General features: G+C 37.6%; 1 protein-coding gene across 19 annotated transcripts in view; it reads right to left on the bottom strand.

Annotated features, from left to right (window-relative positions):
• The window catches only part of PARD3 (par-3 family cell polarity regulator), a 642,797-nt gene that overhangs the window by 338,043 nt on the left and 282,902 nt on the right, over positions 1–21,852 (bottom strand). For all 19 annotated transcript variants that reach the window (XM_060006131.1, XM_060006137.1, XM_060006132.1 and 16 more), the window contains one exon: positions 16,678–16,856. In XM_060006131.1, the coding sequence (XP_059862114.1) occupies positions 16,678–16,856 (179 nt within the window). The remainder of the gene's footprint in view (positions 1–16,677; positions 16,857–21,852) is intronic.

Here is a 21,852-nt window from a genome sequence, read left to right as displayed (position 1 = left end):
GTGCCTCTCTTCTGAACCATTACAGCAGCCTTCTAGTTGGAGGCTGGCTCAAACCTTCTCTCCAACAATGCTCCACAGAGAATTCTTCTAAAATGCCCATTAGGTCACGTCACACCTGGAACAAACATGAGGACCCGTGGTGTCACAGGAATCCTCACCTCCGTCAGGATTTTCCTGAGCCCAGACTCCCAGCAATATTTCTTCTGTGAAAATACTCACTGCTCTTCAAGGTCCAGTTCCCAAGCTGCCTTCCCTAAGAAGCATTTCCCGACTCTCAACAGAACAGATAATGTCATGCTTTCTGAACTACTAAATTCCGATTTTACTCCTAATTATAGTTCTAACTTATAATTTAGTTAATTTTTAAGATTGCTATTTCCATGATCACACTGACACCTAGGCAGAAGATCGCCAGTCACCTTTAAGCTCTAGCACTTAGCTCAGTCCTGCACCTACGTGGACGGCTTTTTCTGGAGTACTTACTATGCTTCCTACTTTCACAAGGTTTCAAAATCCCAGAATTTTAAAGGAACATTTCTATCTGTTGTTTTAAAAATCAAATCAATAAGGAAATGCTTTAATCAGGTATCACAACAAACTTCAGTGGAAATGCACTTTCACTGAAATACAATGACTGTACTTTTAAATTTATACAGAAAGATGTATACCACTGTTAGACGCCTATTTCAATCTAATGTCACACCTACAGTATACAGTGTCTGTGGGAAAATGTGATTATTTCCAATTGCATCTAAAAAGTACTGTGGCATTTCTCTATGTCAATTATGACATGTAATTCATGCAGCAGGCCACCACAAAGTAATCATATTAAGGCAGATAGGGCTAAAAAAAAAATCAAAAGATCTGTCCTTTTGAACTCCATCTGAAAAATTCTACAATTTTATATTCGTAGAATCAACGTTGAGTATTTAATTGGTAAGAAAAATAAAACATACCCCCATAACAAAAAAAATTCTAATTCAATGTTGATATAATAAAGTCAATAATAAATGCATATATTAATTGATTTATGATGTATGAAAAGTCCAGTTACTGTCACCTTAGTCATTACCAGGTAAGTGAAGAATTTCTAAAATATATTACTAATCATTATGCAACGTATCTGTTATTTTTGTCGACAGCACCATGCAGGTGCTACTAGGATTTCAGCAATGTTCGTCCTCAAAATCCTGTCTGAAGTTTGGATCAAGTGCACACACAGAGTATAGTCCTATAAAGCTGTGATTAGTATCTGTGACGTGAGCACATCCATAAACCTAATAACATACAATGTATTTTCTACTTACATTGTATTTTCTACAATATATGCATGGATAGTCACTGTTTTCAACTGAAATGGATACAATGCATTCTATTTTCAATTTGAAAATACTTTTTCCAGTGTAAATGATTTTAAAATTATGGTACTTTTAACTATGTCTATGCAAGACTACATTTTTCATGGACCAAACTATAGTCAACTACAAAAAAGTCAAAATGTTTGTTAAATGTATTTGCAAAACTATTTCATAACCTGAAGAAAAAAATAAACCAACAAATGTTTTCGTCATTGATATTTTCACAAGTTAGAGTTGAATTTATAATAAATTGGAGAATGGGATTTTAAATCTATTTTATTCTATGATCAAATTAATGTCTCCATTCTGTATACTGGCAAACTTTAAAAAGAAAGAAAGAAATCTTTTTCTTTAGACTTATAAAAATCTAGCAGTAGGACCAATATAGAAAACTCTAAAAATTACTGAATTTGCTAACAATAAAAAATCATTAAAGCTACTACTTTACATCTAAAAGATTATATAAGAAAAATACCATAATGAATTACTCTCCTTTTTTTAAAATTATAACTTTAATCCTCTCCTTAAGAGACTGGCCCAAACATCCACTCAAGCTTTTGCACTGGGTGGAAAACTTTTCCTCTTGCCAGAAAAAAAACAGATGCTCCTTGCTGTGAGCAGGCATTTTCCTTATCATCTAAATGTACTGCCACATCATCAGGTGTCAAAAAGCCACCCAGGCTGAGAAATGCATATTAATTTGCTGCTCCAGGGTAGCCAGAGCTTGGTTATGGAGTAAATCTCTTCCAGGGTAGGGAAAGTGACTGTCCTTTCTGCCCCCTCCCTGAGCCAATAAAAAGAAATAACACAGAACCCACCCAAGGCCTTGGGATAGAGGCTTATTCCTGGCATAGTAAGCTGCAGCTCCAAGGTTTTATCTCTCAGAAACAGCTATTTAGCTGATGGTCAGATTTCCTGGCAAACCTACATCCCTACTGCAGAAATACAGGAATATTTCATAAACATCATAGAAGTAATGGATATTTTTCTATTAGCAGAGGAAACCCAACTATATTTGCACGTTATCTCAATGTAAAAATTCCAAACATCTTTTAAAAAATCACTAGGAATTGTGCCATATGTTGAAACACCAAACACCCGATGCATATAGATGTCATTTTTGCACCCTCTATGCAACCTATGGTTTCGAATATTCCTATGTGGTTTTAAATTTACAATATTTTTCAACTCTGCAATTGTGGTCAAAGAGAATTCAATCTTCCGCTTTATCATTTCCACAAGAAAAGACAGACAAAAAACAAAGGAAAACCATTTTCAGGATGTCTAACCTGAAATTATGAGGCTGAAGTGAAATGAGTAATTATGGCTTAGGACAATTTTTTTTTTTTAATTGCAGGAAGCTTGCTAAAATCTTCAGTAGTCATATTGTCAATTCAGTGTGGCAGCCCCATTCCTGCCCCTGGGCCAGAGTTTGTCTTTTGTGTCTCCTGACAGCTATACCAGAGTATGACCTTGGAAGCAATGCCAAGGCTAAAGCTTAAAGATAACAACCATAAAACGGTCTGTAAACAGGATTGTTGTCAATGTACTTTTCTGACCTTCAAACCACCCTCTAGATATAAATAAGAATTGGGGGGAGGGGGGAGATAAATAAATAAATTCACACACACACACACACACACACACACACACACACACACACAGGTTCAATAGCCAACTTGTAAATGAAGTCAGAAAGTTTGGCAGTCCCTATCAGTTTAAACCAATTGCACACCTATTAAGGCATTTCTCAAAGTAAGGAAACACAGGATTTTATTCCAAACACAATAATTATCATCACTTATCTTAGGCACATGGCTATTTTCAACTGTAATGAACTAAAAAGCACTATTCGAAATACATGGTGACCAGTATCCTGCATGCAATGCCTAACGTTGTTGATCAGAGGTCAAACAACCGGTTCCATATTAGCAGTAATTCCTGTCCCTAAAGTACTGGTACCTGTATGTATACATCTTACTTTCATTTTTGATAATTGCCTTCTTCCACATTCTTAATCATTATTAATGAGAGGGGTGGAGGAGATAAAGAAAATAATGTGTGTTTAAAATTGGTTCCTACAAACATACGGACACCAAGGGGGGAAAGTGGCAGGGGGCTGGTGGTGGGATGAATTGTGAGACTGGGATTGACATGTATACACTAACGTGTATGAAACAAATAATTAATAAGAACTGCTGTATAAAAAATAAAATAAAATAAAATTTGTTCCTACTTCTGAGCAGAACTATGACAGGACAAAGAGGATTCGAACATTCATAGATTTTTTTTTTTTTTTTTTTTTTTTTTTTTGCTGTACGCGGGACTCTCACTGTTGTGGCCTCTCCCATTGCAGAGCACAGGCTCCGGACGTGCAGGCTCAGCGGCCATGGCTCACGGGCCTAGCCGCTCCGCGGCATGTGGGATCTTCCCGGACTGGGGCACGAACCCGTGTCCCCTGCCTCGGCAGGCGGACTCTCAACCACTGTGCCACCAAGGAAGCCCCATAGATTTTTTGTCAAAACAAAATTCTGTCTAATAGTAGACTATATATCTATCATTTATTTATCTATAAATATCTATAAATGATAGATATATAGTCTAGTAAAATGCGGTAGAATTTGCAACAAGAGACACTGATTACACACATGTTAAGTTGTTTAAAATTAAAAAACAAAAGGGTCAAAGTCCAAAGATTTTGAATGCCAAAACATTTACCACAGCACCTCTTTAGCTCAAATTTCATAAGTAATAAATATTTTATTTTTAACTATTTTAATTTTCTTTTTAAACCGAGTTTATGTTTTGAACAGAAATTAGTAAAAAAAGAAAAACAAAACAAAAGTTGAAAAACATTAATTTAGCCAAGCAAATTTTTTTATTACTGTATAAAGTAAAATCTCCTAGCGTGCACATCAAATTTTCTTAGTTTTCTTTTTCCTTTGAAATGTTAAAGGTACCATACACAGTTCTCAAAACTCATTCTGGCCTTAAAAATTCTGAACTATAACTCATGCCTTTTCCAGCATGTATCATAAGTACATGCTCAATAGCTTCTAGATCATAAAATTACATTTAGATCAGTGGGACACTCAAAAATGTTAAATACACCAAAAAAAAAAAAATCATGTTGGAACTCTCCAATATGGAAGAACACATTTGAGAACTAAAATTAATTTTGCAAATAAGTTTCCTGTTGCACAGCAAATGCTTCAGGTTGACATGTTCACAAAACCAGAAGCTTGACATTATAGGTTTATCTCACAACTTACAACTGACCTTGTTAACAGTCTTGATATCAGGTAAGAAAAATAACCCCTGGAACAGATACGCATCAGGCTATAACATAAAGAATCTGGCATAAAAGGGGTTGGTCAAATCTCACATGGAGGTACACTAACTTATGAAGGCCATGGTGTTTCCAGAGGTGACCATCAGAGCACAAAGGTCTCTGAAGCTACCAGACCTGCTTGTGGAGCAGACCAGGAAATCCACGAAGGAAAAGATCAGCAAAACTGAGCCTCATTCAGGCTCCTTATTGGAACCAATTTCCCCAGTTGTTCCTAACCCACCTCAACAGTTCAGAATGCCATGAAAAACTTTAGATACAGAATTTTAAAAGCTGGAAGGAAAAAGCTAGAGAACAGCCAGCTGAAGCTCTCACTGTCTAAAAAAAGAAACGGGGACTCAGAGAAGTTATGACAAATGCTCTATGGAGATTAGGATGACTAACCAGATCCCACAGTTATACCTCCCCACTTCAATGCCCAATTTCTGAGAGATGACATTTCCAAGTTCTCATTCTCCACCTAAGCAGGAAGCGCAGTTTACCTGGGTATAACTGGGTATAACTTCTGATATCCAGCCGTTCCTATATAATGACCCCCTCCCATGGGAAAGTATCTCCCAAGTTCTTGCTTGTCAAGTAGGACAAAGCCATTACACAATCTTGAATCACAACTTCTATTTATGTTACAGATGGTTGGTTCATTGATAAATACTACATAGTCTTAGGAATAATCAAGCGTAAAATGTTTGTTTTAAAATTGTCTTAGGGACTTCTCTGGTGGTGCAGTGGTTAAGAATCCCCCTGCCAATGCAGGGGACATAGGTTCGAGCCCTGGTCCAGGAAGATCCCACATGCCACGGAGCAACTAAGCCCATGCACCACAACTACTAAGCCTGCACTCTACAGCCTGCGAGCCACAACTACTGAGCCTGCATGCTGCAACTACTGAAGCCTGTGCACCTAGAGCCCATGCTCCGCAACAAGAGAAGCCACCGCAATGAGAAGCCCGAGAGCACTGCAAGGAACAGGAGCCCGCGCTCACCGCAATTAGAGAAAGCCCGCGCGCAGCAACGAAGACCCAACTCAGCCAAATATAAAAAAATAAATAAATAAATTTATAAAATTATTTTAAATACAATGATCTCTTGTCTGATATAACTGGGATTATCTCCTTTATCTTATGAAAACACGCATAAGGGGTGAGGAGAAGGTAGATGGGGAGGAAGTGTAATCTTTTTTCAAGTTACAAAGACGTTATCTCCACCTGTGTTCTGAGGAACTAAGGAAAAGAGCTAAAAGAGAAGCAGCAAAAACAGCAGCTCCCGTTTTATTTCTTTCACAGAATTTCACAAAAACCACCACGGTCACTTAGTTGTTCTACAGCCACCTACACCCCACGGTCAGCAGGGTCGGGACCCCCACTTCTGACCTTACTCCTTCCACCAAGGGCAAGTGCAGGAGAAAAACACAGGATACCAAGGCTGCGAGTCAGATGCCATTCATTTTCCGCAACAACAATAGAGAATGTGAGCGGCGCTTGCTCGACTCCACGAAACCAACTGGAATCTGACACAATTTTCCAACATTTTAGAAAGTGCTACACGCTTCTTATTTTGAAGGTACAAAATACCCATCTACATTTCATTTTCTTTCAAAGACACATAACTCCAAATGTTCATATCTCAAAACTAAAATTGTAAATAACGATCGCATCTGGCATCAGGAGCGAACTGCACAAGAGAGGGAGGGAACAGATGCGAGGAGGTGAGGGAGAGAGAGTAAAACACTTAGTCGCCTGATTCCAAAAGATCTGCCGTCTTACATCTTATCCAAGTGTGCAAGATGAATCTTTTATGCTTACCTATCTAAATATTTTACCTTAACTTTAAAGCAATATATATATATATATTCAAAGAAATTGCTAAAATTTGAAAACATTTTTACCTTAATCTTAAAGCAATATATATCCAAAGAAATCACTACAATTGGCACCATATATAATTAATGTGGCAATGTAAATATTAGCAGCTCCTTACATTTTTCCGTTTACAAACATAACTTCAATGGACTGGGTGGGTCAGCAGAACAATTGAGTCATTCCTGTGAAAAGTTCTCGGGTACCATCTACAATTTAGTTTCTGTAAAGTTCTCCCCTTAATTGTGAAATGGCCTCCTCAGGTAAACCACTTCCACAGATACATTTTTGAAAAATGTAGAAGATCATTTTTATCTCCTCTAAAACTTTCCGTTAAGCAATTAAAATAGGAATCTAAGAATAGTCAGCACTAATCAGCAGTAAGGAATAAAGTTTATTAATTATTAAAACTGGCATCATTTTTAAAACTTCACCAAGTCTATATTATATCTTAACATCTTAGGCGTGAGTAAAAATATGCTAGCTTCATTAATATCACTACTAAAAATCGGACTTTGTTAACTGATCTCCATTTCTTTCCCTTTTTGGGGGGAAACTTTTGTCTTTGTTTTCTCTAATCCTTGTAATTGATATTATTGTTGTTAGTGTTATTGAGAAATAATATATTCAGCCCTCTTCTTGATATCTTACGTGCATTGCTCAAAACAGCTTAACAACAGCAAAGTAAATAATGATATAATTGGGTTATAACCCAAAAACCAAAAGAAGTTATCTATGAGCCTCCACCTCCACAAGAGAAGCAATTAGAATAAAGAAATTAATGGCTCAGACTTCTGAAGAATTAAGTCCTTCTCTCCAAACCCCATCAGCAGAAAAAGCATGTTCTCTGAGAAGAATATTAATTTTCAAGGAAACTGCTTTAGTCCTCAAATTATAACTGAAAATTATAATTTTAGAAAATGTGATTCTGGGAAATTTCGGAGTGATTGCTGTTGACCCCACACACACACCTTAAAAAAAAATCTTAACCATCTGAATAAAGTGAAAAAGAAACAGCTGACGCAGGAGGTCGTCAAGATAAAAACTGAAGACAAAGTGGGAGCTCCCAGTCCTGAAGATGCAGCGTGTCTAAAGCTGACGCATTTCTCAAACTCAGGCTTGTAGCAGTAAAGGGGGCCAACCTTAAACCAATATTTAACAAAATCAGCTGAACTTTTAACAGAGCTCATTTTCAAAGCAAAAAACACATTTCAGGGAACAAACAGGTATGTCAGGAGGCTCATGGAGCCCAGTGGCTGAATCCTCGTTCCATAATTCTCATTATTGGTGCATTAACTGGCATCCAGTTCTCGGCACAAAATGTGGGTGGTACAACTTACATTGTACCTTCTTGTTTTGGAAAAAGGTTAGATTTACAGAAAAGATGGTACAGAGAGCTCCTGCATACTCTTTACCCAACTTTCTCCAACGCTGACATCTTCCATAACTTTGGTTTACCTGTGAAAATGAAGACATTAACATCGGTACGACACTGTTAACCGAACTACAGACTTATCTGCAAGTCATCAGTTTTTTCCACTAACATCCCTGTTTCGCGGCAGGATCCCGAACTGCATTTAGCTATCGTGTCTCCGCAGACTCCTCTGATCTGAGACTGTTTCTCAGTCTTCCCTGGTATTTTGCGACCATGACATTCTTTAAGAACGGTGGTCAGGTATTGTGTAGAACGTCCCTCAATTTTGGTTTGTCTGAAGGCTCCTCATGATTAAACCGGAGTCAAGAGTTTTGGGGAAAATTCCACTGAGGTCCCATCTCATTACACTACATCAGGGGCTCATACCATCACCATGAATTATCACTAGTGATAACTAACCTTGACCACTGGGTTCAGGTCAGTTCACCACAGTTCCCCACTATAGAGTTAATGTTTTTCTCATTCCATCCTCTATTCTTTGGAAACAAATTACTAAAGGCAGCCAATCCTAGAGGAGGGGAATTAAGCTCCACCTTCTGGAGAGGGAAGTGTAACATATATTATTTGGAATTCTCCTGTGAGGAAATTTGGACCTTTTCCCCATTTTATTTTTTATTCAATCACTTATTAGTATCACCGTAGTCTCGTGGATATTTATTCTGGTCTTTCGATTCAAATCCAATTATATCATTATTTACTTTGTTGTTGTTAAGCTGTTTTGAACAACACACATAAAATATCAGGAAGAGGGCTGAGTATATAATTTTGCAATAACAATGATAAAAATATCAATCACAAGGATTGGAAAACACAAAGACAAAAGTTCCCCCAAAAAGGGGGAAAGAAATGGAGATCAGTTACCAAAATCAGATTATTAGTAGTGATATTAATGACGCTAGCGTATTTTCACTCAAGACTAAGGTGTGAAGATATAATATGATATAATAATAAGATATAATAATTTAAAAATTATTTTGGTTTTAATAATAAATGCTGGTTATTCTTATATTCCTATTTTAATTGCTTAACAGAAAGTTTTAGAGGTGATAGAAATGAGAAGGTTGTTATGAAATATTTTACAGTTTAAAATATTCAACTAAATGAACACTGGGCAATATATAAAGTCAGTGTAAGTATGTTGGAAAGTGGGTAGCATACTTAAGAGCACAGAATATGAAACAGGACAATTGAGATTCATAACACAACTTTATCTTTCAGCAGTTGGTTTAATTCTTAGGTGAATTATTTAAACTCTCTCGGGTTCTACCTCCTCACCAATACACTGGGAATGGCCACACTACTTACACTTCAAAAGGTGATTAAATGAGATATAACACAGCCAGCAAGAAGCAAGTACTCAGATCAACTTGGCTATCATTACACGAAAATACCAAAACCTCAGAAACAGTACAGTTTGGAGATGGGACAGATGGAAACCATTTTTATCCCCACCCTGTAAAAAACATTGCCCCAAAGGCAGTGCAGCCCATGATGGCAACTAGAACACATGCAAATTAAAACAGGGCTGCCCCAGCAGCTGGAAAGCAAACACCAGGTACCTCAGTCCCAGCACCTCACTAGGCTCTTCTCTTTAATAACAGGACATGACTTCATGACCCAAAGTAGGTATATTTATAAGCTAAAGTATTAAAAATTAAAAATAGACACCAACTTAGAAAGATGAAATGAGGCCAAAATATTTTTCAGTGTCTAAAGAATACGTGAATTTTTGTTCAATATAATTTAATCAGTGCCGGTTCCTGGTCTCCTCTCCCAAATCAAGAAAAACGGGTGTAATATCTTCACTTCCCTCTGTGTGATGTGTAACTTCGAGGCTGCTCAGCAAGGATTCTGACATTGCTTCGGATTCATATTCCTGGAATGGTTTGTGAACTCTAAAAATACCACACCCAGGCTTAAACATTTTCTCAATAGCACTTCAGGATTTCATAACTTGGAACACAAATTATAATATTTAAAGTATGTGAAGGGGGATTATATTCCTAAATGTGGCACAGAAATAGATGAGTCTCAGTTATTAACAGCTCAGGCTAGGGCAGCTTGGCACTTGAGGTTAGCCTATTTTAAAAATGAGTAGAACCATCACTTACTGAACAAAAATGCAGTGCATTCAAATTGAGATCTTTTAATATGCAAAACAGAAGGGTGAAATTTATAGTTTTAGAGGTCTTTTACGAGAAGTACAAATGTTGTAGCCGGATAGCCTAAGACCTGGGTCTCAGCTGGATTTCCCTTGAAGCAAATACCCCAGAAAATTAAACACAGCTATAGGGCTCTCACAAAGGAAACGTAGTTTTAAAAAACTTCTTAGTCCATCCTTTGAGGTTTTAGATGCTTATTGTAACTAGCTGGAAGCTATGGTTGGCCCATAAAAAACCAAAAGATAGACACCTTTTTTTTTAATAGCAAGCTGGTCAAATGGACTAATTCAAAAATAAAAAATTTACCACTCTGACTCACCTTCTACATTAGAAAGAAAAAATGAGAAGAAGCAGACCAAGAAGCCAAAGGTTTGAGAAGAGGATGAGAAAGCAAAAAATAGGTAAATTTAGAAGATCACTTTATTTACTTATTTTTTAATGTCTGTACATAATTTACTTGATCAAGATTATAAGCTTTGGGCTTCCCTGGTGGCGCAGCGGTTGAGAGTCTGCCTGCCAGTGCAGGGGACACGGGTTCGTGCCCCGGTCCAGGAAGATCCCACATGCCGCGGAGCGGCTGGTCCCGTGAGCCATGGCCGCTGAGCCTGCGCGTCCGGAGCCTGTGCTCCGCAACGGGAGAGGCCACAACAGTGAGAGGCCCACATACCGCAAAAAAAAAAAAAAAAATCTAAAGAGAGCAAATATCCATTTCTTTTTTTTTTAAATTGAGGCATAGCTGATTTACAGTGTTGTGTTAGTTTCAGGTGTACAGCAAAGTAATTCAGTTATATATATATAATATATATAGAATATCATTTTACTATGAATGAACAAACGAATGAATGAATGAGCCAGTAAGCAGCTATTTTAAAGAGCCACGTGGAACACGATTCAAATGTCATTGCTATTGTATTGTCTGTGTATCAACTGCAAAAGTTTTCTCGCTCTCAGTAAAACAGGGAGCAGACATTTTCTGGAGGCTTCTTGTGCCTGATTGGTGACCCTAATGCTGGGAATTCAGTGTCCTGACTTTACATATCTAAATGCACTTGAACTAAGATTGGAGGGGAGGTGGGATGTGCCAAGTAACAGTAAACAGAAACAGTGCTTTTATCATAGCTTCTACCCAGAAAAATATTTCCTGTTCTAGTCTTGTATTGCTAACATAGGATCCAATATCTCAGTGGGGTGTTGTAATACTTTAAAAAAAAACTAAAATTAATAGCTTTTCATTTAAAAATTTGGGCTAAGTGTGAAAAGAAGTGAAGTGTCACAAAACCAAATACGCTAAATGTTCCAGATCCTATTCTAAGATAGAAAAAATAGCCCAAAACAAAAACATATCAAAATAACGATTATATTCCTATTTGCCATCTCTTGACAGACAAAGATACCTTCCGCTTCCCGCTGGACCCAAGTTCTTTAAAAAAGACTGTGCCCCGGAATCAACAGAGAAGCTTTAAAGAAAAACACACAAACGTCCTGAACTGGGTAAATGAATCTATTGGTGTAAGTTTGTTTCATCTTTTAAAAGTCCACAGGTAATTCTGATACACAGTCAAATGGAACTATTAAACTATTCAGTAAGACAGTAAGTTCTGGAACTCAGAAACAGTACCAGTTGCTTCTTGGTGCTCTGCATCCTACCCCTCACCCCCCCGCCCACCCCATCTAGGACTTCTCACAGAGCTCTTTATACATCATAAGTACTTTTCACTTTATTATTCATGAATTTATGGGAAGCAATTTTCAATAGCTTTAAAAATGTTTGTTTCCTTGGTCAAATAAATCTACTTAAGGAATCTACTCTAAGAAAATAATCAGAGATGTCAACATAAATTGGTATATAAGGATATTCTCTGAAGAGTACTTGTAAAGGTTACTTATAAGAGCAAAATAAGAAAAAAAAAGCTAAAGTATAAATATGTTAAGCAATAAGAAAAATCACCAAATAAAGTTAATAAACAACTCCAAAAAATCATTACATAATAGAACCTTGTGCAAAGTATCGATATTTACAAGACAAAGGAAAATGCTCTCAGTATAACATAGATTAGGGAAAAAGGCAGGAAATTAAACTGTACTGATTGGATGACTCCCCATTGGTATCAAGGACAGCCACCATCTGTGTAGAGCTATACTATGCTCCACAGAAGTCCTCAAATTCATACACCAAATGTCAACGCTCATCAAGACCCCAAATTACCTATCTGCTTCTTTATATTTTTCATTTCTTTAGAAAATGCAAAGAGCAAGAAATACTATTATCGGGGAAAAAAAAAACTGTTTGGGGACTCAAAACATACCACAAGAAAGATTTGTAAAAATCATTTTCTAAAGTTAGAAGGAAGATCTCACATTGCTTTGAATGTAATGGAAAGAGAGGTGACAAAGACATAATTAAGACAGCACCTCTTCCAAGAGTTTGCATGCATCAGGGGTATTGGAAAGATATCAAATGTGACAAGCAACTAAATCAAACAGAAATAATAAACCCAGAGGGTCAGAAACATCCAGAGATGTTCTTAAACATCTCTTTAAGAAATGGGAAAAAAAAATTTTTTTAACCTAATGATGCCAAGGAAATATGTTCTCTTACCACTTTCCTCCCCTTCCCTGATCAGGTAAGAATCTCCCTTGGAAACTAGTCAAAATATGAGTTTATGCTAATTCTACCCATGTTAATTGGGGGGCAACATAACTTAGAAAAACAACACCTCTTATTATTTACGGGAAGGAACAACAGCTTACAACCACTGCCCAACAAACAGAACAGAGACCTGATTCCTAAAACCTCATGGCAGACTGATTCTGATAAGTGCCTCATTACAGTGGAATGAATCAAACCCTGTCCACATCCTTGGTGGCCTCTTCATTCACAGGGACATGGACCTAGTAAGGATGGCTAAAGAGCTGGCAGAACGACTTGAGAATTCACACTGACTGAAATACTCTTTCCCAAGATGAAGTATTAATATGCACACACAAAATCTCAAATGAAAATACATCTTCTAGCAAGATACTTTCCACACCAATTGTGAGCAAAATGGTCTCTAAGAGTTGAAAAGGGCAGTCAGCCACAAAGAGCTGGGTAACAGGGATAAGCCAATGTTCCAAAGAACCCTGAAAAAGAGCCAAGATTCTCATCCCCTCTATGCCTCATTGCCAGATAAAACTATGACAGAATTTAAGAAATCCAGAAGCCCGTGAAACCCTTGGTCTCTTCGAGCCCTCACCTGGCTTAGCAGCATCAAAATCTGTGAACTTTGCCCTCTAAACTTGACAGTGGGATGAAACAGTATTACTGTTTTAACTGGGAAGACTCCACCTCTCATCTGTGGTTTTGAACCACAAGGGAAAGTTCAACGTGGCTGTGTTCTCACACACGACAAAGGAACTGCCTGGTTCAGAAATAAGAGATTTTAACTGATTGGTGACATTACACTAAAACTGTTTTGCTTATTTAACTTGGAAGAATAGAAGCTACTTACGTATGCAGATGAGTTATACAAGAACACCAACCTATTTTGACCATTAGAGATCAATGAATCACAGGACTGTGAACCTTTAACTAACTGATTTCCGTGTTTTTATACAGAAAACCTAAACCTCTACATGCTGATAAGAATTTATAACATCTTGAAATTGCCCAGCATAGGTAAACTCTCATGGACGCAACAGAAGTAAATAAATTTAATACTGATAAGCAAGTATGCTTTCCTCCAAGCATCCTTTCTTAATATTGAAGACATTGGAAGTTGTTTTATAACTGAAAATAAGACAGACTAAAATACAAACAGCTTAAAAATCTAGACTAGGAAACTTAGTAAATAGGTATTTGAAAAGTAAAGCCAAAGATAATTCAAAAGACAAATTCATTACACATTACCTTTTATGTGTGTCGTACGTGAATACGATTTCATCGAGAGATATGTGTGTGAATCAAGGTCTCTGCCATGGGAAAGTGTAGGCATCTGGCTACGTTAAATACCACTCTCAATAGGGAAAAAGCTTGTTGGGTAAAGTAACCATTTTTAAAACAAAATTATATTCAAGTCTGTCTTACAGTGCTGATACTTATAATGTGAAAAAACATAGTATAAATGTCCAACAATAAGAGAATGATAAAGTATACTCTACCCTGGAATACTTTGTGTTCATTAAAAATATTTTCTAACAAAACTCACACCAGGGGAAATCCCTATGAGATGAAAAAACTGTAGAAATAATCAGGATGCAAATATGTAGACAAAGAATGACTCCGACTGTGTGTGTGTGTGTGTGTGTGTGTGTGTGTGTGTGTGTGTTTGCGTGTTCACTTATATCTTAGTACTGGTTGTTGATGAGTTTGGAATTATGGATAATGTAATTTTGTTCTATTCTACTAGTTGCCCAATTTTTTACAATGATAGACACATGTTATTTAAAAAAGAACGAATGAGGGACTTCCCTGGCTATCCAGTGATTACGACTCCATGCTTCCACTGCAGGGGGCGCAGGTTCAATCTCTGGTTGAGGAACTAAGATCCCACATGCCAAATGGCACGGCCAAAAAATAAAACAAAATAAAAGAGAATGGCAGTGAGGTGGACATGGTTAACTGGCCATAAGCATCTCCATCCTCTCCAGGCAGCTTCCCTGGGCTGCAGAGCCTGGAAGGCTAAAGTCCATTTCCCAGACACCCCTAGACATAAGGATCTGGAGCAAACTGCATTCTGCCCATTTGGATTCAACAGCCTGAGATTTTAATGATAATTGTGAAATAGGGGATTTTCTTGGGCTGTTATTAGTGGCAAGCCGTGGAGATGACGGCGTTTTCTAGGGTGTTCCTGGGTTCAGGCCCAGCTCCACAGGTGACAGGCGGCAAGGTGAGCACAGGTGGAGACAGTGCTAACGTCTACTGGGCCAATGCAGGCAGCAGGACGCCAGGTCCTGCACCTCTGCCCCCTCCCCGGGCCAGCTAGACACACTGTACTGCATTGTCCAGAAAGCCCTGGGGGCCCAGCCTATGGTCTGCTCTTCTAGCCCTTCCAATAATTTTCTGAAAAACAAATTCTCAACATTAAGTCCTTTTATGTTGAAAATAGCTCCTGTGGTTGCTGTAACTGAAGCTGATTCATACAGCCAAGATGTTGAATGAGTTAAAAAGAAAACTTTGATTACCTGACTCCTGACCCCCTATCCTTCAACTAAGCAAAAACCTTTTTTTAAAGTAATAAATTTTTTTAAACTACCAACTTGACTTGTTATATATTTGTGAATATCCATGGAAATCAGGTCTATTCCGACTACAAATTAAAGGTCACGAGGCCTATTCAGAAACCAGATTCTTTGAATAGAATCTACTGCATGATAAAGCATTCTAAATTTTCAGGCTAATCTCAATGAGAAGAAACTCATCACATATCTAATAAAATATAACAGAAGAGTTAAACCCCTCATCCAAAAAAATCAGACTATAGTACATTGTATTTTCTTGGTAGATTCTTCTCAGTTTAAACTTACATATTCCCTTCTTCTTTTTTTTTTTTTCTTTACTTGAACTGGTACGAAGAAGAGTTTGTTGAAATGTGAAACCAAGATAAAAGAAATATTTAAAACAGGTATTTTGACATAGATGCAAAGGATAAATCAAGCAAATATCAAACTACATTGATTTTTACTATTAATATGTGATTAATATATTTCCACACTTCTCGATATGTGTGGTGCTCAATTACTGGCTGCACTGAAAAATGTTCATTAATTCATTCAACAGATGTTTGCTGAGACTCTATTTTATAGATTCAGCAGTGAAAATGACAAGCACAGCTTAAAGCTCATTGGGTAAAAGGTTAGAGGTATAACGGAACGGGATGGTACGGCTTCTGTAGGAATATATGACACGGAGCATTAACACAAATTGGAAAAAAGGTAGACTAAATAGACTAAAATAAAGCTTATTTATTTAGACTAAATAAATTAGGTCATGGACAAATTAAATTTGGTCAAAGGAGAGAATATTATTAAGACTAGACAGTACACTTCCATTTCGTTTCAATTGAGTAGAGAGAGCAAATGACCATGGAGGATGTCCACTTTCATCCTTAACGGTTCACATGCTGTGATTTCTTTAATGTACCTCAGGGGCCAACATGAATATGTGTTTATACATGCACAAAAGATCCCTGTAAGGACATGCAAAAAGCTCATAATGGGGTTTCCCAGGAAGAGACATGGGGTGACCAGCAGACAAGTTAGGACTTAGGAGAGGGCCCTTAGGTGTACATACTTCGTGTTAAAAGGTTTCATTTTTCACCGTAGGAACATATTATCCATTCCAAAAATGGATACATAAATAGATACACAATATATAGCAAGGATTTAATCAGAAAATTCAAGGGCAATACAAAATAAGTTATCTGAACTTTGGTGTGAAGGTCACAGAGGATGTAGCAGGGATGCCATGGAAGCAAAGACCTGGCCCATGGCTGACTCCCATCCCTGATAGAAAGACGACAGGAACTAGAAGCAGTTACCTTCCTGTCACAAGCTGCAGGGCTGCCGGCGGTGTTTTGTTTGAGGAAGCCAGCGGTTGTCGACCAGCGCGTGGGGTTTTTCCGTGAAGGTTCTTCAGAGGAGAAGTTATTATCACTGACAGACGTGGAGAGGCCAATTAAGGCTGGGTCACTGCTTCGTCGGACGTGAAGAGGCATATCTACAACACAAAGCAGCGTTATTAAAGATAACCTAACGTCTGAAAACTACATATTAGGATAAAGGTAGTTAAAGCAAAAGATTAAAGAATAGAATAACACTTTACGGTGACAGTGGGCCAGCCTCCTAAATAGAAATTCCCTTAGCCCCTTTAAAAACGTCACTGCGAAAGAAATATGGTACCTACAGGATATCTGGAGTGAGAAGGCCGGTATGGCATCTGCACTTCACCCTGGTCACCTGTGTGGCTCTGGGCAAGTGGCCTCCCTGTCTTCTGCCTGTGGCCCTTCCTACACAAACAGCAATAAAACAGTACTTCTCTCCTAAGGGTACTGGGAGGACTGACTGAGCTAAAGTGCGTAAGACAGTGTCTGACACACGGTGCGCACTCAATAGTGACGATAATCACCACTGCTGTTCTTATCATCCTGATATTGGTTTGGCTCGGCTATTAAAGAAACCTGTTAAATAAAACATTTCCTTTGTTTAACAAAGTATTATCAGAAAGTACAGAGCACAGACATGTTTCTTATCCTTAAGAAAACGGAAATCTTAAGAGTAGTACACCAATACGCAGGTAGTGTCTGCCGTATACTCACATACACAATTACATAAAAGATGGTGTTTTAGCAACTGTATTCAAATGAAAGAGGAGTGTGTTTGCAATGACTCTAACAAAATCAACAACACACCCAGGCTAAAATTTGTAATGGCAGCACTGAGAACATCCTAGCAGATGTGATCACTGTTACAGACAAGGAACAGAACTACAAAACCAGAGAGAAGAATGAAGGCACATGAGTCTGTAGCACTGAGAATCAGAACCAAAAGCCCCACACATCAACAGAGTGAAAAGCATAATAAACATAAGACAAAAATTTTGGATGAAATCACGCTTCGAGTAATCTTTTCAAAAACTAGGATACAAGTTAAGTACTTATAAAAAGCCTCTAACAAAGCAGCTTTAGCAGTGAAGGAGTAAACTCATCATTTACCATGAGAAACATTTTTGGAATATTGACGCATTTGCTCAGTGGTGTGGCTACGGAGAACCTTGAGGATATGAAACTAAAGATAGACTATTTACGTACATTGAATGTTATATTTAAACCATTGTCAAGCCAATATGTTAAAGCAAATTAGAAACAACCAGAGAAAACAGAAGCATATGAATCATAATAATATTGCATTTAATGTTTGCTTCCAATAAAGGATTTGATAACCAAGAAAGAGCCTGAATAACACTACCAGAGAAAAAAATATACTGAACATTTAATATTGTTGGTGGTTATCTTAACTTGCTGCGAGAAACACATACATGAAAATTATGGGGAAGAATAATTTTCAATTTTCAGTGTGTAAAAAGTGTGTGTAAAAACTTGTGACAGCTCTTGCTGCTTATAATTTGCACCAAAAAAATAAAAATAAAACACAACAAAGAACTATACAGTCACTCTCAAAACAAGTTCACAAAAATGTACATCTAAGGAACTATGTATGTTAATAGTACAATGCTCTTACCATAAAAAAGTTCCCTCTCAATTAACAAAATTGTTCCCAGATTCAAAAATCAAAACTGTAAGCAGAAAAGCAATAAAGTGGGGAGGAGGAAGAATAAAATACTTCTGGGAAATTACAATAATGCTCCTTAGATATGAGCTCTGTTGCTTTCCAATTAACAGGGTCGCTGATTACTCAGTTGTTAAGGAATTCTGTAGTATCCCTCAAGTTGTGTGTGTGTGTGTGTATTAAGTCTAAAAGAAGCACTATTAGTTCACAAAAGGCCTTTTAAAATGGTACAGAGGTAATGACTGAAAGCAGTACCCACAATAATAAAATTATCACATGAAAGTCCATTTCAACCCCCAAATAAATTCAGGGACTATAAATTTCACCAAATTCACTTGGACACAATAAAACAGCTTACTCAACTTGTTTTTGAAAATTTCCCCAAGAGAAATACATTGCAGACATGATTCAGATTAGATGAATTAGGATCATCATCTTCTGAAGGGACATGATCTCTGTGTTAATCTGTTAGTCTGAAACAGACACAAATAATTAGCACTCTACCTCTTTGTATCTGTAACTCTCAAAATTCTAGATGCAGGGAAAGAAAGAGGATTCGAGGCCAGGGGGGTTACAGCAGGACTGCAGACCCTTGGGTTGCACCTTCTGGGGAGATGCTGGGGCACAGCCCCCAGGCAGCATCTACATCAACCACACTGTAAAGGATGTCCCAGGAGACGTGCTACTAGGCAGCCCTTCCTACGAGTTGGTCACAATTCATTCCACTTCTTGTTTTCATTTTAGTGATACCGATAAAAGAAATGACTATAAGGACAGTCTGGATCTTTCATTTGCACCATCCTGTAACTGAGTACCCCCATGCAGTTTCAGACCCCATGGTTACAGTGGTGACCACAGTCAAATTCAGGAAGGTGTCCTAGATCGGATTACCAGGCGAATGAGAAAAGAACAGAACTCATTTTAAAAAGTAAACAACGTGTTCTCAACAAAGGAACGCCAAGTGACATCATGATGAACTTGAAGTTAAGGTTTTCTTGCAATTGTTCAGCTGCAAGAACAGAGTATCAGAGTGCACACGGGCAGCAAAACTGGGTCCAAATATAAAGACCCTGTAACACACCACGTGTCCATGCCCATACTGCCTACGATTTAGACACGGTGTCTCACACTGATGGTGAAAATCTACATTTTTATTGGTTTATAATTTCTTTGTTTTATGGTTGTGTGAAAATTATGTCATTTTCATCCAGTTTATACACACACACACACACACACACACACACACACACACAGATTAAATAACATTAAAAAACCAGTGACTTGAAAGGATCTGAATCTTTTTTTGTTTTTAACGTTAGTCCCAATGGAGGAACATGCAACCTGCTTCACAGATGAGTAAGCGGAGGTTCGGAGAGGTGACAGGAGGAGCACAGGGACACTTTCCTGTCCAGAACTTGAGGCGCCTGGGTCAGTGCTCCATCACCACCCAAATCATGAAATTAATTCTATTATTCAACCATTCATTGGAAAACAAACTCCACTTCTAGCTACTTGCAGATATAAACATTAGTCTCAATTTTGTAAAAGGGAAGAATTTTGTTGTTTTCACAGTAAAATTACTTACACCTAGAAATCAAACACCGGTTTTAACTAATAGCATCATTAGATTTGGGAGAGTTAAAGAACTATTACATCAGCTATACATACAGACTGAAACAACTGGAGCCCCAATTTCAAAAATGCTAAAATAGGAGAACGAAAGAAAAAACCTCTACTGGTTCAACAGAGGAAGTATGATGTATAAGATGACGTAGCATGCCCCAAGCGAGACCCGCCTACATCGGTATTTCTCAACTCTGACCTCAGGACCCTTTCACACATACTAAAAATTACTGAGGGCCCCCAAGAGCTTTTGTTTATGTGGATTATAGCTAGGGATATTTACCATACTGGAAGTGAAAATGAAAAAAAAATTTAATATTTATTTATTCATTTTTAAGTTAACAATAATAAACCTATTACATGTTAACATAAACAACAGGATTTTGTGAAAACAATTTTACAAAATAAAGCATATGTAGTGGGGTAGCAGCACTTTTTCACATTGTGCTTGGTAGCAGACATCTGGGTTCTCACTGCTGCTTCTGCATTCAACCTGCTGCGATATGACCTAGTATACGAAGAGAAAACTAGCTCCACAAATATTTAGCTGGGAGAGGAAATCAAATGTTAGTAATCTTTTCAGATAACTGTAAATCTTCTTCTTTGATAGCACACCAAAACTTGAGAAATTCGTTTCTCAAAGGTTAGGTACAATATGGAATGTAAACTTCCCGTTCTCTGTTACATTTGTCTGTCTTACACCTGGAATGGATCTTTCACCCGTGACAAATTTTGTAACATTAGTTATTTGGAATATATTATTAATTGGGTTTTGCCAATCTTCTGAATGTTGATATATTTCTTTATATCAGAAAATCACATATGTGAATATCATAACCAATTCCATCAGAAAAATCATTAAGTACTGGGAAGTTGTCATGCTCACAGTGGGATGTAAGTTTTTCCAAAATCTAATTCTACTAGAAAGCTTGAATGTTATCTTTGGCAACAAATATTGTCAGTCATTTGCCATGTAGTGACAGGCTCACTTCATCCATTTTCTAGAAACCCTGCCAGACACCAAAGTCTGAATAAGCACAGTTTTTCCAGCCTCCTTTCAAACAAAAATAGTGTTCCGCTAAAAATGGTTACCTCAGCTTACAACTCAAATTATCACATGAAAGTTTTTCTCAATAAACCACTGATCTTCAATACGTACAAGTACTTCAGGCCTACCATCTATGCTATCACACAAAATACTAAATTGTGTACTCAAGGGTCAGGATTTTTTTAAGTCATCATTTTGCTGCTTCGTCAAGAATAGGAGATAAAATGGCTTTTTTCCTTAAACTGCGGGTGAGTTGGGTGAAGAATACATTTGGTGCTGCCATCTCACTTTGTGCCAAGGAGCCTGCCTCTTACCCATCAGGGTCTGGGCACCACTGGTGCAGATGTCAACCCAGTGAACAACACAAAATGTTTCTGGAACATAATGAAAAGAGTTTTGCCTAACAGTCTCCCTGAAATGGCCTTATTGATGTGAAGGAACCATAGACCACACACATTAAGAACCACTGGCCTGAACGCATAATCCTGGCACGTTGGTTCACCTCACTGGACCTCAGTCTCCCCATCTATAAAACCAGAGGCTGCACTAATGGGGACAGAAGATCCTTTTGATGCTAAAAATTGTGTGATTCCACATTGGATACACTTTTATACTAGTATTCATCCACCAAACCTCATCCTAACAGAACTTAAAACAATTTATGAAGATGTACTAGAAAAAAATAGAACAGCATTTCAAAATAGTATCAAGAGGAATTACCAGTTGCCTCTAAATAAGGGAAAGTATTACAAGCAAC

The sequence above is a fragment of the Delphinus delphis genome, chromosome 2 (assembly GCF_949987515.2).
Source record: "Delphinus delphis chromosome 2, mDelDel1.2, whole genome shotgun sequence".
NCBI classification, from domain to species: domain Eukaryota; kingdom Metazoa; phylum Chordata; class Mammalia; order Artiodactyla; family Delphinidae; genus Delphinus; species Delphinus delphis.
This window is presented reverse-complemented; position numbering and strand designations above follow the sequence as displayed.